Source organism: Malus domestica, chromosome 08 (assembly GCF_042453785.1).
Source record: "Malus domestica chromosome 08, GDT2T_hap1".
Lineage (NCBI taxonomy): Eukaryota > Viridiplantae > Streptophyta > Magnoliopsida > Rosales > Rosaceae > Malus > Malus domestica.
In genome coordinates this window covers 29883586-29896353 of record NC_091668.1, presented here as the reverse complement: position 1 = coordinate 29896353, position 12768 = coordinate 29883586, and the positions used below count along the sequence as shown (strand labels likewise).

Below are 12768 nucleotides of genomic sequence, written 5' to 3'. Positions count from 1 at the left end.
AAATAAAATGAGAGATACTCATCCTTAAAAGAGAGAAGAGAGTGAGTTTGAGTTTTCAAGAGAGACAACACAATCACTTCCGCCGCCACCAAACTCCAATGGTTTTGATTCTCGTTATCTCATATTGGGTACAAAGGCAGATATAGGGAGGATGCAACCGAAAAATCTACAACGGGTGTTAGTGAGAATATTGACATATTTTTTAGGGAATGACCAAAAAGATTTTCGGTGGACAAACTCACTCAATGACCACTTGTATCGATTTTCAATATCAGAGACCAAAGTGAGGAGTTATGCTAATCTTATAGATCATTTTAATTAAAAAGCCAAACAATTATATTGGCATGTTCCCCTCCTTCCGGATTGTATTCTTCACCAAAATCTGATATCTCAAGTTCTTGCGGATGCTTTTGATAGATTGCATGCTGGAATGGCAGTCACAACACAAGATTCCTGCTAGTGCAACAGGTTGGATGGAGTTATGTTTTACCGAAGTGGTTTCGAAGTGGTTTAGAAATGATTAAAAACCCTTATAGAGAAAATATTTTTTGGTTTCAAAATCACTTGAAGTGTTTCTTATAATAATGATTTTCTAAGATTCACTTGCGTTTTTACTAAGTGATTTCTACAAAATCGCTTTCAATTATTTTAAAAACATTTCTGAACAATGCACAAATGAGGAGTCTCTCTTTCCAAGAAATAATGAATTTGAAATATATGTTCCTTTGGTGGAAGTCTAAGGTGTGAACGGATCCTTTCCCTGAAATATTCAACTCTGCACACTGCTTGCTAGAGATGTCTTACAAATTCCACTATCTGCAGTTGCTTGCTTCGGACGCAACCCACCTTTAGTACTAGTGGAAGGATTGTGAGTGCTCATCGAAGTCGGCTTCACTCTTAACTGTGGAGTCTCTGATGTGTGCTCGAGATTGGTTGTTTTTGTTTTTTTTTTTTGTGGTGATATTTAGACCTGGCAAAACTTTGGTTCTTTTGTGGAGGAAAGATTGTGTTTTGCTGCTCATTTGGCAACTGCCTTTAATCGTAGACTACGTGCGTATTGCAAAAAGTACTTCAAGTGTTTTTTAATAATTAACTTGTATTTTTATTAAGGATTAATTTCAAAAATATTTTATCTAAAAGCGTTTTGAGTCGTTTAAAAGTACTTGTAAAAAAAGCCCTTGATGTCATGAGAAAATTATGTTAACCTTTTAGTTGCATATATTTTGGTTTTGTGGAGAATATTTACGTTTGCAAGTCTTATCCATTGGTCTTGCAAGTTGTGATGTCTCGTATTACCTTTTATTTTAATAAGTACTAGCCTTCATGCACGCGCACACGCGCGTGCAAAAAATATTTTTTTTGAATTACGACATGCTACACGTGATTTCCACGTTTTAAATATATTTATAAGTGTAAATTGACAAAAGAAAAGTCAAATATTTGAAGTAAATGAATAATCTTATATTATGCTAGAAAAAACCCCTCATAAACAAATTAAAGCATTTGAATTGACATAATAACATCGGTCTCTATAGGATTTACATTAAGAATAAATAAAATAATATTTAATAAATAATTAATTGAATCACATTATTGTTAGCCCATTATGAGGGTAAACTTAGTTTCTCCCCTTTAGTGTAGATAATATCGTTTGTTAAAAGAAAAAAAATCATTTGACAAATAATTTAATCACATAATTATTCGCGTGCGAACGACTTTTTTATAATCAGCATTATACGCCTCTTAAGATGTTTTGAGTGTGTTTCAAAATAAAGAAAATAATATTTAATAAACAACTGATTGAATTATATTATTGATAGTCCATTGTGAAACTAAGCTTACCCCATTCCCCTTAGTGTATATAATATCCCTTATTAAAAAAAACAACAATTTGATAATTAATTTAATTACATTATTATCCGAGTGCAAAAGATCTTTATATATAACTGACATTATACGTCTCTTAAAATGATGATATGACCGTTCATACTTAATCGCTACTATCTCTGTCAAATTGCCTGCCCACTTGTTCTATGACAAAATTATTAAGAATTAAATTTACAAAATTACCCTTGCATTCTTTTATGCTCTTTTTTACTGCTTTTGATTTTTTTGGCTGAGGGGCATTCTGATCCTAATCATTTTGTCGAAGAAGCCGGACCCCAAATTGGGGCTCTGGCTTTAAATATAAAAGATTGAGACATGGATTGATGAACATTCAACGAATTAGATTACTATGCAATTATAATTATGTGGAATTATTCACTATTTTATTAACTTTTTGATACTAGTCGATTAATTTATGCTTCATATACGAGCAAAAAAATATTACTAATTATTTTTTTCGTAAAAAAGCAAGTTGGTGGATGAGGGTTTAGAGGTATTATTCTCTGAATAATACTTGATTACTCAAAGATGAGTAAAAGCTTATACTCAAAACTCATAGTGTTTTAAGTATAGAGCTTTATTTTTATGATCATAACTATTCATATTATGAATCACACTGTAAAGATCATCTATGCCAAAAATAAATTATAACTAAGGTCGTTTAGTCAATCTATTGTAGTAAATGCATAGACGGTTCGTAATACTTTTACCAATACCGTTCATTTGTTTTCAAACAGTTTAATGACTTTTTAATTGATTTTTTGTAGAGACGATATTTATAGAGTGATTTATAATTTGAACTGTTTTAATTATAAATATGAAGTTCTATAAATTGACAACGAATAATTTTAAGAAATTTTGAATAAAAATTCTTACTTATCTTTGAGTAGTTAAGTATTGTTCATATTCTTTGCAGATGCAACAATGAGGAATTCTCAATTAAAATAACAAGTTGTGGATGTAGTTACGGAGGAATAAATTATAAACGAAAAACCTCATAATCTACCAAATCAAATGATTCGTGTTGTTGAAATTTGATTCAATGACTACAAATAGAGACACACTTTAAAAATTATAATAACTTTAATTGTTGAATTAAATTTCAACGACACGGATTTCATAATTTGGTTGATTAGGAATAAATGATCCGAAAATGACCCATTTCCAACGAAAAAGACTGATGCATGTGGCGCCGGTTCACACCAAGTAAAAAATGGAGACTGATCCAAACAAAACTGGAAAAATAAAATAATGAAAAATAAATAAATATTAAGAAAGCTCACCATTATAAAGCTTGATTCCTTTTGCTTAACCTTTAAGACTCTCTGCATCTTGGATTCCTCAATCTCTCTCAATCCCCAATCAAATCTCTCCCTCTGTCTCTCTCTCTCCCTCTCCCTCTCTCCCTCTCCAAATAGAACATTCCTTTCTTTCAATCTTCACCACATGCAACCCCAACCTAATTCATTCCCCAAATCAAATCCAGCAAGTGATACAATTCAGTACCCCCCTTCCTTCCCAACCCCTTTCTCTCTCTAGAACGCTGATCTCGTTCCAGGATTTGGGTTTTCTCCGATTCGGTTTAGTTTCTCTGTGTTTCTGGGTGTTGTGTGCGCTTGGAGACCCAAGACTTGAAAGCTCAATCGATCGTTTCAAGCTTCCGAGGTGTGCAGCTCAATTGGAGTTTCATTACAGAACCCCAAGTGCAAAATTAGAAGAAATCAAACGTAGAAAATGGAAAAGTACGAGGTTGTCAAGGATATTGGATCTGGGAATTTTGGGGTGGCCAGGCTTATGAGGAACAAAGAGACCAAAGAGCTCGTCGCCATGAAATACATCGACCGCGGCCACAAGGTCCTTACTTTTCCCCACTTTTTTCATTTCTCCGTTTACTTATTTTGTTTTTGCATTGATTTTTGCTTTGAAGTTTAATTCTTTTAGAATTATAAACCTCATGTAGGAAAACCCATTTGTTTAATTCCGGAGTCGGTGCTTGAAAAAGCTACAATCTTTCCATTTCATTCTATGAATCCATGAAAAAAACACAATATCTTATTAGTTTCAAATGATTATATGTATATGTGTATGACGTTAACTATATGTTTCATTGTTTGGTTGCAGATTGATGAGAATGTGGCAAGGGAAATCATAAACCACAGATCGCTTCGCCATCCAAACATCATTCGGTTCAGGGAGGTGTGTGTTTGTTGATATGGTTTTCACTGTGAAGGATCCAAATAAAATATAATCAGTTTCAGTGGGCTAATATGATGTTCTGGAATTTCAGGTAGTTTTGACTCCTACACATCTTGGTATTGTGATGGAGTATGCGGCTGGTGGAGAGCTCTTTGAGCGAATCTGCAATGCAGGAAGGTTCAGTGAAGATGAGGTTTGATCACTGACCTTGACTAATGGGAAGCTCCAAATTTTGAAAACAGTTGTACTTGTACCCTCATAAAATCCCGGAAATGATAAAGAAAACGATAGCTATACTTACAGCATGCCAATACTTATGATTGCATAACCCTCCAGTGTGTGTAGTTCAGTCTGGCTAATTTGTTAAGTTTCTAAGTAACAAAGTCATCTTAAGTTTTGTTGGATTTGCAGGCTAGATATTTTTTTCAGCAGCTTATCTCGGGAGTTAGCTACTGTCATTCTCTGGTAAAGATAATACGAGTCGTTAATGCTCCTGATCTCCAATGGATTTTTTCCTTAACCTGTGATTCTCATTTGCCCCTTGTCTTGCTGTGCAGCAAATATGCCACCGAGATTTGAAGCTGGAGAATACCTTGCTGGATGGCAGCGCAGCTCCACGCCTGAAAATTTGTGATTTTGGTTATTCTAAGGTTTAATTCTGCAATGAAAATTTGTGAAAATTTGCCCCTTGTCAGAGGCTTTGATGTTTCAAGGTAAATGTAAAAGTTCTATAGTCTGATGAACTTTATTTGTGTAGTCATCCTTGCTGCATTCAAGGCCTAAATCAACAGTGGGAACTCCAGCATATATTGCTCCTGAGGTTCTTTCTCGAAGAGAGTATGATGGCAAGGTAGCTAACTTTCGCGTTGTTGTCATTTTCAGTCTTCTATAACTGATGCACCACAGTTTTAAAGATACTGGTATATTGTTCTAAGGACCAGTTGATAGCAATTCATTACAATGAATGGAATTATCCGGATTGTGTCATAAGATTTCTTTATGTGCGCCAAGTAGGTGGTTGAAGGCGTAGGTATATCATTTAATGATGGCGAAAATGAGTTGAAACTTGGAGTGGCAGCATCAATTTTTGTGCTCAATTTTTTGCTTCCATAATAGCAATGTTCATTTACATGACAACTAGGAATCAGGGAGGTAAACCGTTCTCCTGCCTGGGGAGAGCAGGAAGTGAAATGATGTTATACACTCTTTCATTGAATCTTTTGTGTCTGGCATGTAAGAAGAAATTTTCAACAAGAAAATATATTATACAGCTTTTACCTCAATTATCTGATTTCGGTTTCTGTTCATCCAGTTGGCAGATGTGTGGTCCTGTGGAGTAACCCTATATGTTATGCTGGTGGGAGCTTATCCATTTGAAGACCAAGAAGATCCAAAGAATTTCAGGAAAACTATGAAAGTAATTTGACTAGTTATTCAGCCTCTGAATGTTAATCATTCATGTTTTTTCGTTTTAACTGTGTAGCTTCCTTTCATTCTTTTGATGCAGAAAATAATGGGCGTTCATTACAAGATCCCAGACCATGTTCACATGTCTCAAGAGTGTAGGCATCTCCTCTCTCGCATCTTTGTTGCAAATCCAGCAAGGGTATGTATGATACTATGTTGCCGGGCACTTTTTGATTTTGTATTACTTAAAAAAGAAAGCTTTAGGTTGCTGAACTTTGTGGGTGAATGGCAAATGGCTCGTTGTCCTGTTATGACGGAATAACATCAGATTTGCATATATAGGCTTCTGACACAGAATATGCTACTAGACTAGGCGTATAATGAAGTGTCCCTTGCAATGTTTACCTTGATAGTCTTTGGAATACTCAAGAATCCATAATGGCTTAATTGTTGTCTTATCAACGAACTAATGTTTTGACCTTCGGAATGAGGGGATGGAGGTATGCATCTAAGTCCTCGTATATTTTGTTTACTTCAGTCTCATCTGATTTGCTCCTGTCTAGGTCTTTTTTTGTCATCCCAAAGTGCCCCCTAAAACGAAAAGAAATGAATTTTAAAAGTTTGAATCATTGTGCTAGTGTTGAACATAAATAACTCAACTGAATTTGATGTTGGATCTTATCAGCTAAGTGCACTGTTTTCTGTTTTCTTGCTCTTCCATGGTGTGCTCAACTGGCTTTCAATTCTTGCTTCAGAGGATCACCATTAAAGATATCAAGAACCACCCATGGTTTTTAAAGAACTTGCCGAGAGAGCTTACAGAAGCAGCTCAAATCATCTACTACAGAAAAGAAAACCCAACCTTTTCTCCCCAAACTGTTGAAGACATCATGAAGATAGTGGAGGAAGCCAAAATTCCTCCTCCAGTTTCCCGATCAATTGGAGGCTTTAGCTGGGGAGAAGAAGATGGTGATACAAAGGAAGAAGTAGAAGGCGAGGAGGAAGAAGAAGAAGATGAGTATGTTAAGACAGTCAAAGAAGTACATGCAAGTGGAGAAGTGAGCGTCAGCTGAGGACCAGTTTCTTCCTTAATATCGGAGAACCCGAAAGTGCGGGTTCTCCTTGTCCTTGTCGTAAAAAACGTTGTCATGTTTGTAAAAACAGTCAGTTTTTCTGTTTTGCGTAGGTGATGGTGTTTCAATAAACAAGCTTGTGTAAATTATAGTGTGGTGCTGAGGACAATAGTTTGTCCTGAGACTGACTGGATGTATCACTAGTAGAATTTGTAGTTAAAGCTTGTGGGTTTGAGTTGTTTGTCTTTGTCTTTGAATTTAAGGGAGAAGGGAGAAGGGAGGCGGGAGGCTCGAGGCTCGGAGGGGGAAGGGTGTAAACGCCTAAACGGGCTGTGTTGTATCGTTTTATCCGAGAACAAGCGATTCTCACATAGGAAACTTTGCCCCCTAATGGGGTGTGGCATGTAAGGAGGTTTATTCAATTAGAACATAAGTTAATAATACTTTTGTTGTATACTTTGGTACCTCCCCTATCTCTTTATTTGGATTGCTTTGTTCTGAACTCCTTTTCTGATTGCTTGTCTTCATTTTTCCAGTTCTCTGTTAGGATAAAATGCTTTTCTTACCCCATGTCGTAACTTTACTGGAGTAGGATTCTCTCCCTCGAAATCTCTCTCTAGCTTTATATATATATATATATATGTATGAATTGGGATGACTAATATGTACATGAGCGAATGCAGACTAAAATCGGGTTGAATTTGGGTTGACATGGACAAGAAAGGCATCCACCCAACCTAACACATCCCAATAAACGATCAGGTTGGGACCGGGTTGAGTTTGGGTGGGTTTCCATTTATAGTTTAAAACCATGTTGGGATAAACGAACTCCGGTTGACCCAACTCAAGTTGCACCCCCGACTACAATGCAGGGTTCAGAATACAGCAAAGAGGCTTACTTTTATATTCTTCACATCTACTAAAAAAAAAAAAAAAAAAATTACAATAATGTTGTCAATAATTGAAATATTCGATCAACCATCTCATCTCAAGTCAGAGGCCAAGCACATGGTAACATATCATGAATTAATTTAGAGCAGTACATCACACTGCTGCACTGCATTACATTATACAGAACCTCTCTGCCAAATATTTGAAAAAACAAACGTCCATACCGAGCAACCAAACGTCCCATACCACGCAGACTAACGTCCATACTCAGATCTTCTGTGCAAGATCAACCTTTTTCGGTGCATGGAACTCAAAAACACCGAGTACATTCGCCTTTCTAACCACTAACAAGAACAAATGAATGTCATAATTATTCTGGTACCGATGCTAAACTTCAGACAGAAATTGAATCAAGGCCTTGTTCCCGTACGTTTCAGTTAACTGCTGCTGCCGCCTCCGTTAGCACTGCATGCAACTTCCTAGTCTCTGTCAAAACACATTCCCTGTCAACAGTGGCGGATCCAGGAAATAATATTAAGGGGGTCAGTAAGAATAGCGCGTAGCGCGCAAATTTTTTTATACCAGAAATAGCATGCATATTGCCATTTCATCGAGTCTTTGTAGGCCTGAAGTCATTTGAAAATACATACTACAGACATGTTAATGTATGCAAGAGGCAACACCCAAGATATTCACGGACATTTATCAGGTTTTGGTAGGTCTGAAGTCGGTTGGAGGGCAAGTATGAAGCCAACTTTAATCTTCAAAAGGGCAACACTCAAGGTATCCATGGACATTCACCGAAGTTCGGAGGGTCAACACCTAAGGTATCTATGGAGGTTCATCGAAATTCGGGGGGTCAGCTGACCCCTCATGCCCCTTAATGGATCCGCCAGTGCCTGTCAAATAGAGCAGACACAACTGCAACACCTTTCAGGTTCGGTAAACCCATTTCCATCACTGGACGTGCATTTGAAATATTGATCCCACCAATCGCAACCACAGGTAATTTGGAAGCCAAACAAACAGTTTTCAGCCCGTCTAAGCCTACGGTGAGATTGTTTTCCTTTGTATTAGTTGGCTATACACCACCACAGCCAATGTAATCAGCACCACCAAGCCATGCTTGCTCTGCTTGCTCTGGGGTCTTGCAAGACACACCAATTATCTTTCTGGGGCCAAGGAGAAAACGTGCAACGTGGGCGGGCATGTCGGACTGGCCAATATGCACACCATCAGCGTCAGAAGCAAGTGCAACATAAATGCGATCGTTTATTAGTAATGGAACTCCATAGGCATGGCAAATTTGGAGACATCACTTGGCTGCTTCCAGGAAATCCCCGGTTTCAATATCCTTTTCCCTGCAAAGCAAAGTTAAAGTATTGTCAAGATGAACAAACGGAAAACTACTAGAAGCAGAAATTTATTACGTATCATAAGCATAGTTATGGAAATGCATACAAACAAATGCTCAAGAAGGGCAGAGTATAATCTAGGCCATGAAACTTTGAAGGGTGGGTGTCTTGATTGGGCTAAAAGAATACATAATAACAACATACATGAGAAGAGTGGGTGACAGTTGATAACAATTCCGAGCAGGCAATCCCAATGTGAAACAATAACTTATGAAGTTTGCCATATTCGTAAACTGAAATCAGCATCTGACTCTACAAAAGAACTACATGACATTCAGAAACATAGGAGGCTATTTTATCTACTCTTCCTGCAGCATATGATGTATAAGAAGCACATATGTATTTACCTTAACAGCCTCAAGCATTGAAGAACCTTTTGCCAGCTCAGCTGCAATACATGATGCCAAAGTGCAACCAGTTCCATGAGTATTACGAGTTTTTATGTGTGATGAACGCAACTCATGTAAGTGTTCACCTGCAATATCAATCCTAAAGAAATAAGTTTTCCAGAACTTCACTCGTGCATCAAGTGGATGAAGGAAAAGTATTATCATCGGTGTGAAGGCTCCAGAAGACCAAAGCTTACCATCAAAGAAGACATCAACGGCATCCAATGAATCAGGAAGGTCTCCGCCTTTGACAAGAACATTTCTGAAAAGCAATGACACTGTTTTATAAAACTACAGTTCCAACACAAAGAAACTTAGTTTTTCTTTCATAAATTTCCAACTATCACACTGCATTAATTCTGTGAAAAGTAGCGAAACCAAGTGAAATAAGCAAAAGAAAACTACAAAATTCTACGGGAGAAGAAGGAAATGTTCAAAAAAACCTGTAACTGGTAGCTTGAAAATATGTCAATATTATCTAACTGCAACTCTTCCTAACCTCAATGAGAGACATTGCGCTATTGGGCTTCAAACCCCTAGAACGGTCATTGTCTCCTCATCTCTGTTGAACATTGGTGCCAACATACTGAGGATGGCACAGAGCTATAAACCTTGCCAAATATGTCAAGGGCACTTACTGTAATAAGTTGAGAGCTTGGGAGACTGTTCTTTGGAAACCAAAGACTAATACATCCACACAACATTCACAGATTACTAATACCCGTCAAATTACTAATCCCCACAACATTTACATGATCACGCAATCTTGTTTCCAAGAAACGTGCCAAAAACAAAGAAATCCATCTACTGAGAAAATAGATGAGTTTGGGGGTCCTAACTCCTAATACACCATTGCCCAAAAGCACATGCCTAAAAACACAGTAAATACCCTGGCCAAACCCTCTAAACCAAACAATACCATATGATAGCCCAACTGCCCCATCAATCAGATAATTTCAAACACGATAACAATTTTACATTATCCCCCAACTTATTCAACAGTGAGGTCAAAAGGATCAAAGATGGATATGCAGACTGTAGTACAGCCATTGAACCAACGCAACCAAGAAGAAATGACCAAATAGAAATGACCATGACCATTTCGTACAAATTCCTGAATACAAGTTCAAGGGTACTCCGCTGTGCAATAGTGACTTACTGGAAATAGTTAAAAACTACAAACACCTTCGCGTTTTAGTTGATTATCCAGGTGAAATGATTAACTATTCCTAGTAAAGTCTTAGGTAATGGAAGAATGTTTTGTGAGAACAAACAAAAACCAGTCACATTTGTGAAGTGAAGTGCCTTCTCTTATGATTTCAACAGTACTCACAATGCATTCGAATTTAGTACTAATGCAACATTCTGCTTTATTCAAAACATGTCCAACATTCTGCCAAGCAGATCTGAATGCACATTTTGCATTCAATAGATGGTTTCAACATCCTAAAGAGGTTTTCAAAAAGCGAAAAAAAACCAGAAGGTGGGACTATGAATTTACTCAATCTTATGTACAATGGATTAGCATACCTAAACCCAGGAAGAATTGAAGGACCAGCCAATACTTCTCCACTTGTAGACACCATAACAGGGTCAACCACTAAAGCTGCCTTCAATGATATTATCAAACTCGTTAAAAATGCTACTTTATTAACATTAGATAAAAAAATGTTCAATTTTAAACAATGTTTTAAAAGGTTCATCTCAGGGCGCGCCTAGGCGCCCTGTGAGGCTGGGCTTGAGGGTTGCCGCCTTTGTTTTGAAGGAGTGGGCGGAAGGCGGGCCTAAGGGGATTTTTTTTTTTTTTAACTCCCAAACCCAAATTTTGGGTAGGGTTTTAACTGCATCATACCTCTTCTTTGCACTATCATCTCTCTGCTTTTTTTTTTCTGATTTTTATTTTTTTATATAATGACTGTGTGTGTTGTCTGTGTGCATTGTTATATGTATGCTCAATGTATAAAGGTCGTACCCAGTGCACAAGGCTCCCGCTTTACGCAGGGTCTGGGAGAGGTGAATGTCGGCTAGCCTTACCCCCATTTATGGAGAGGCTGCTCCCAAGTCTCGAACCCGAGACCTACCGCTCATGGGCGAAGGCACTTGCCATCGCACCAAATGCGACCTCTATGTATGCTCAATGTATATATTAAAAAATTTAGGTCCCGTGAGGCTTCGTCTCATGCCTCGCCCACGCGTCACGCTTTTAATACTTTAATTTTTAATTGGACTGCATACCTCGAATAGGATACTCCTGAAGTTGCTGAGGCAGAATCTTAATGATGCCAAAAGACATTAACATCCCAGTTTTCACCTAGAATGACATATCATGAGCAGATCAAAACCAATTTAGTATCAATACCGCTTCTTGATATAAACAAGTTTGCAAAATATGCATGCCTCAGGTAAAGAACAGAGGAAGTGAAAGCTGACAAATTTATAATAGCGTTTTTGAAATAACATTTGCAGACACTGAGATTAAATTTTTAGCCACATACAGACTTAAAAAAGAAAATGGATGTCTAGTCAACTGTGAAGAATACAACATTTCATTAGCTACTTGTAGTTGTAGCATATAGATTTATTTTAGGGAGTTTTAACGAAAAACTCACAGGATTGTTCACTTTAATAAAAAATCACATTTTCACACTAAAAAGTCAAATCTGGTACTATTCATTTTACCCTTTATTTTGTCCTTATCGTTAAAACTCAAAGTTTTTAAGCTGTTTTCATTAGTTTTCCTTTTATTTTATACTATATAACTACTCTACAATCTATTATCAATCAATTCTATAAGCTCATGATGATGGTCGAACATACGTCATTGTACCAGAATGGTTGACTAAATTCCTAACTTGCTAAAATCAAACAGTCGAACATATGTCATTGTACCAAAATACCGAAGTATTTTGGACAAGAGTCGTAAAAACAGACCAGCTTGTAAAACCAGTTCAAGGTGGAAACTAAAGCAGTTCCAAACATTGACTTACCACGTCAACATCCATATCAGATACCACAGACTTCATCTGCTCGGCAACAAACTCCTCGGGCACAATGCTTACACCCTATCCATCAAAGAAAAAGAAAGATAACAGTCACCACTATAAATGTTTTTTTTTTTTTTTCTATCTTGTGTTATGCTTTCTCAACAACCAAACAGAGCATAGGCCACGGAATGCAACATCAAACAACCACCTGAATCCCAACAGTGTTTTGTGCAGTAACAGCAGTTATGACAGCAGAGCAGTACACTCCGCGAGCAGCACAAGCCTTAAGATCAGCTTGAATTCCAGCACCAGCACCCGAATCCGAGCCAGCAACAGTCAGTACATGTGGAATCTTAACTGCAGAGTGGTCACTTGTCATTGGAACTTCTGTTTGGGTGAAGATTTCTCCGGATAGAGCTCCTCGGCTCTTAGCACAGCTCCTCAAGGAATTGGTACTTTGGAGGTGTAGTCAGGCTCTTGCTTGCTGATGTGCTGCAAGAAGAGGATATAGTTAGTTTTGAGGTGT

At 37.4% G+C, this 12768-nt stretch overlaps 2 protein-coding genes across 2 annotated transcripts; one reads left to right on the top strand and one right to left on the bottom strand.

The window, feature by feature from the left end:
* Positions 1-3621: 3621 nt before the first annotated feature.
* On the top strand, positions 3622-6563 carry LOC103411041 (serine/threonine-protein kinase SRK2A-like). Its single transcript, NM_001328776.1, has 9 exons — positions 3622-3741; positions 4009-4083; positions 4175-4276; positions 4495-4548; positions 4641-4733; positions 4841-4933; positions 5396-5500; positions 5591-5689; positions 6246-6563. The coding sequence occupies exons 1-9, from the start codon at positions 3622-3624 to the stop codon at positions 6561-6563; spliced, it is 1059 nt and encodes a 352-aa protein (NP_001315705.1).
* Positions 6564-11431: 4868 nt separating this feature from the next.
* Positions 11432-12704, bottom strand: LOC103421414 (thiamine biosynthetic bifunctional enzyme TH1, chloroplastic-like). The gene is made up of 3 exons (XM_070826573.1): positions 12451-12704; positions 12246-12320; positions 11432-11569 (listed from the first exon to the last, which is right to left on the bottom strand). The coding sequence occupies exons 1-3, from the start codon at positions 12619-12621 to the stop codon at positions 11477-11479; spliced, it is 339 nt and encodes a 112-aa protein (XP_070682674.1). The 5' UTR covers positions 12622-12704; the 3' UTR covers positions 11432-11476.
* Between the last annotated feature and the right edge of the window lie 64 nt (positions 12705-12768).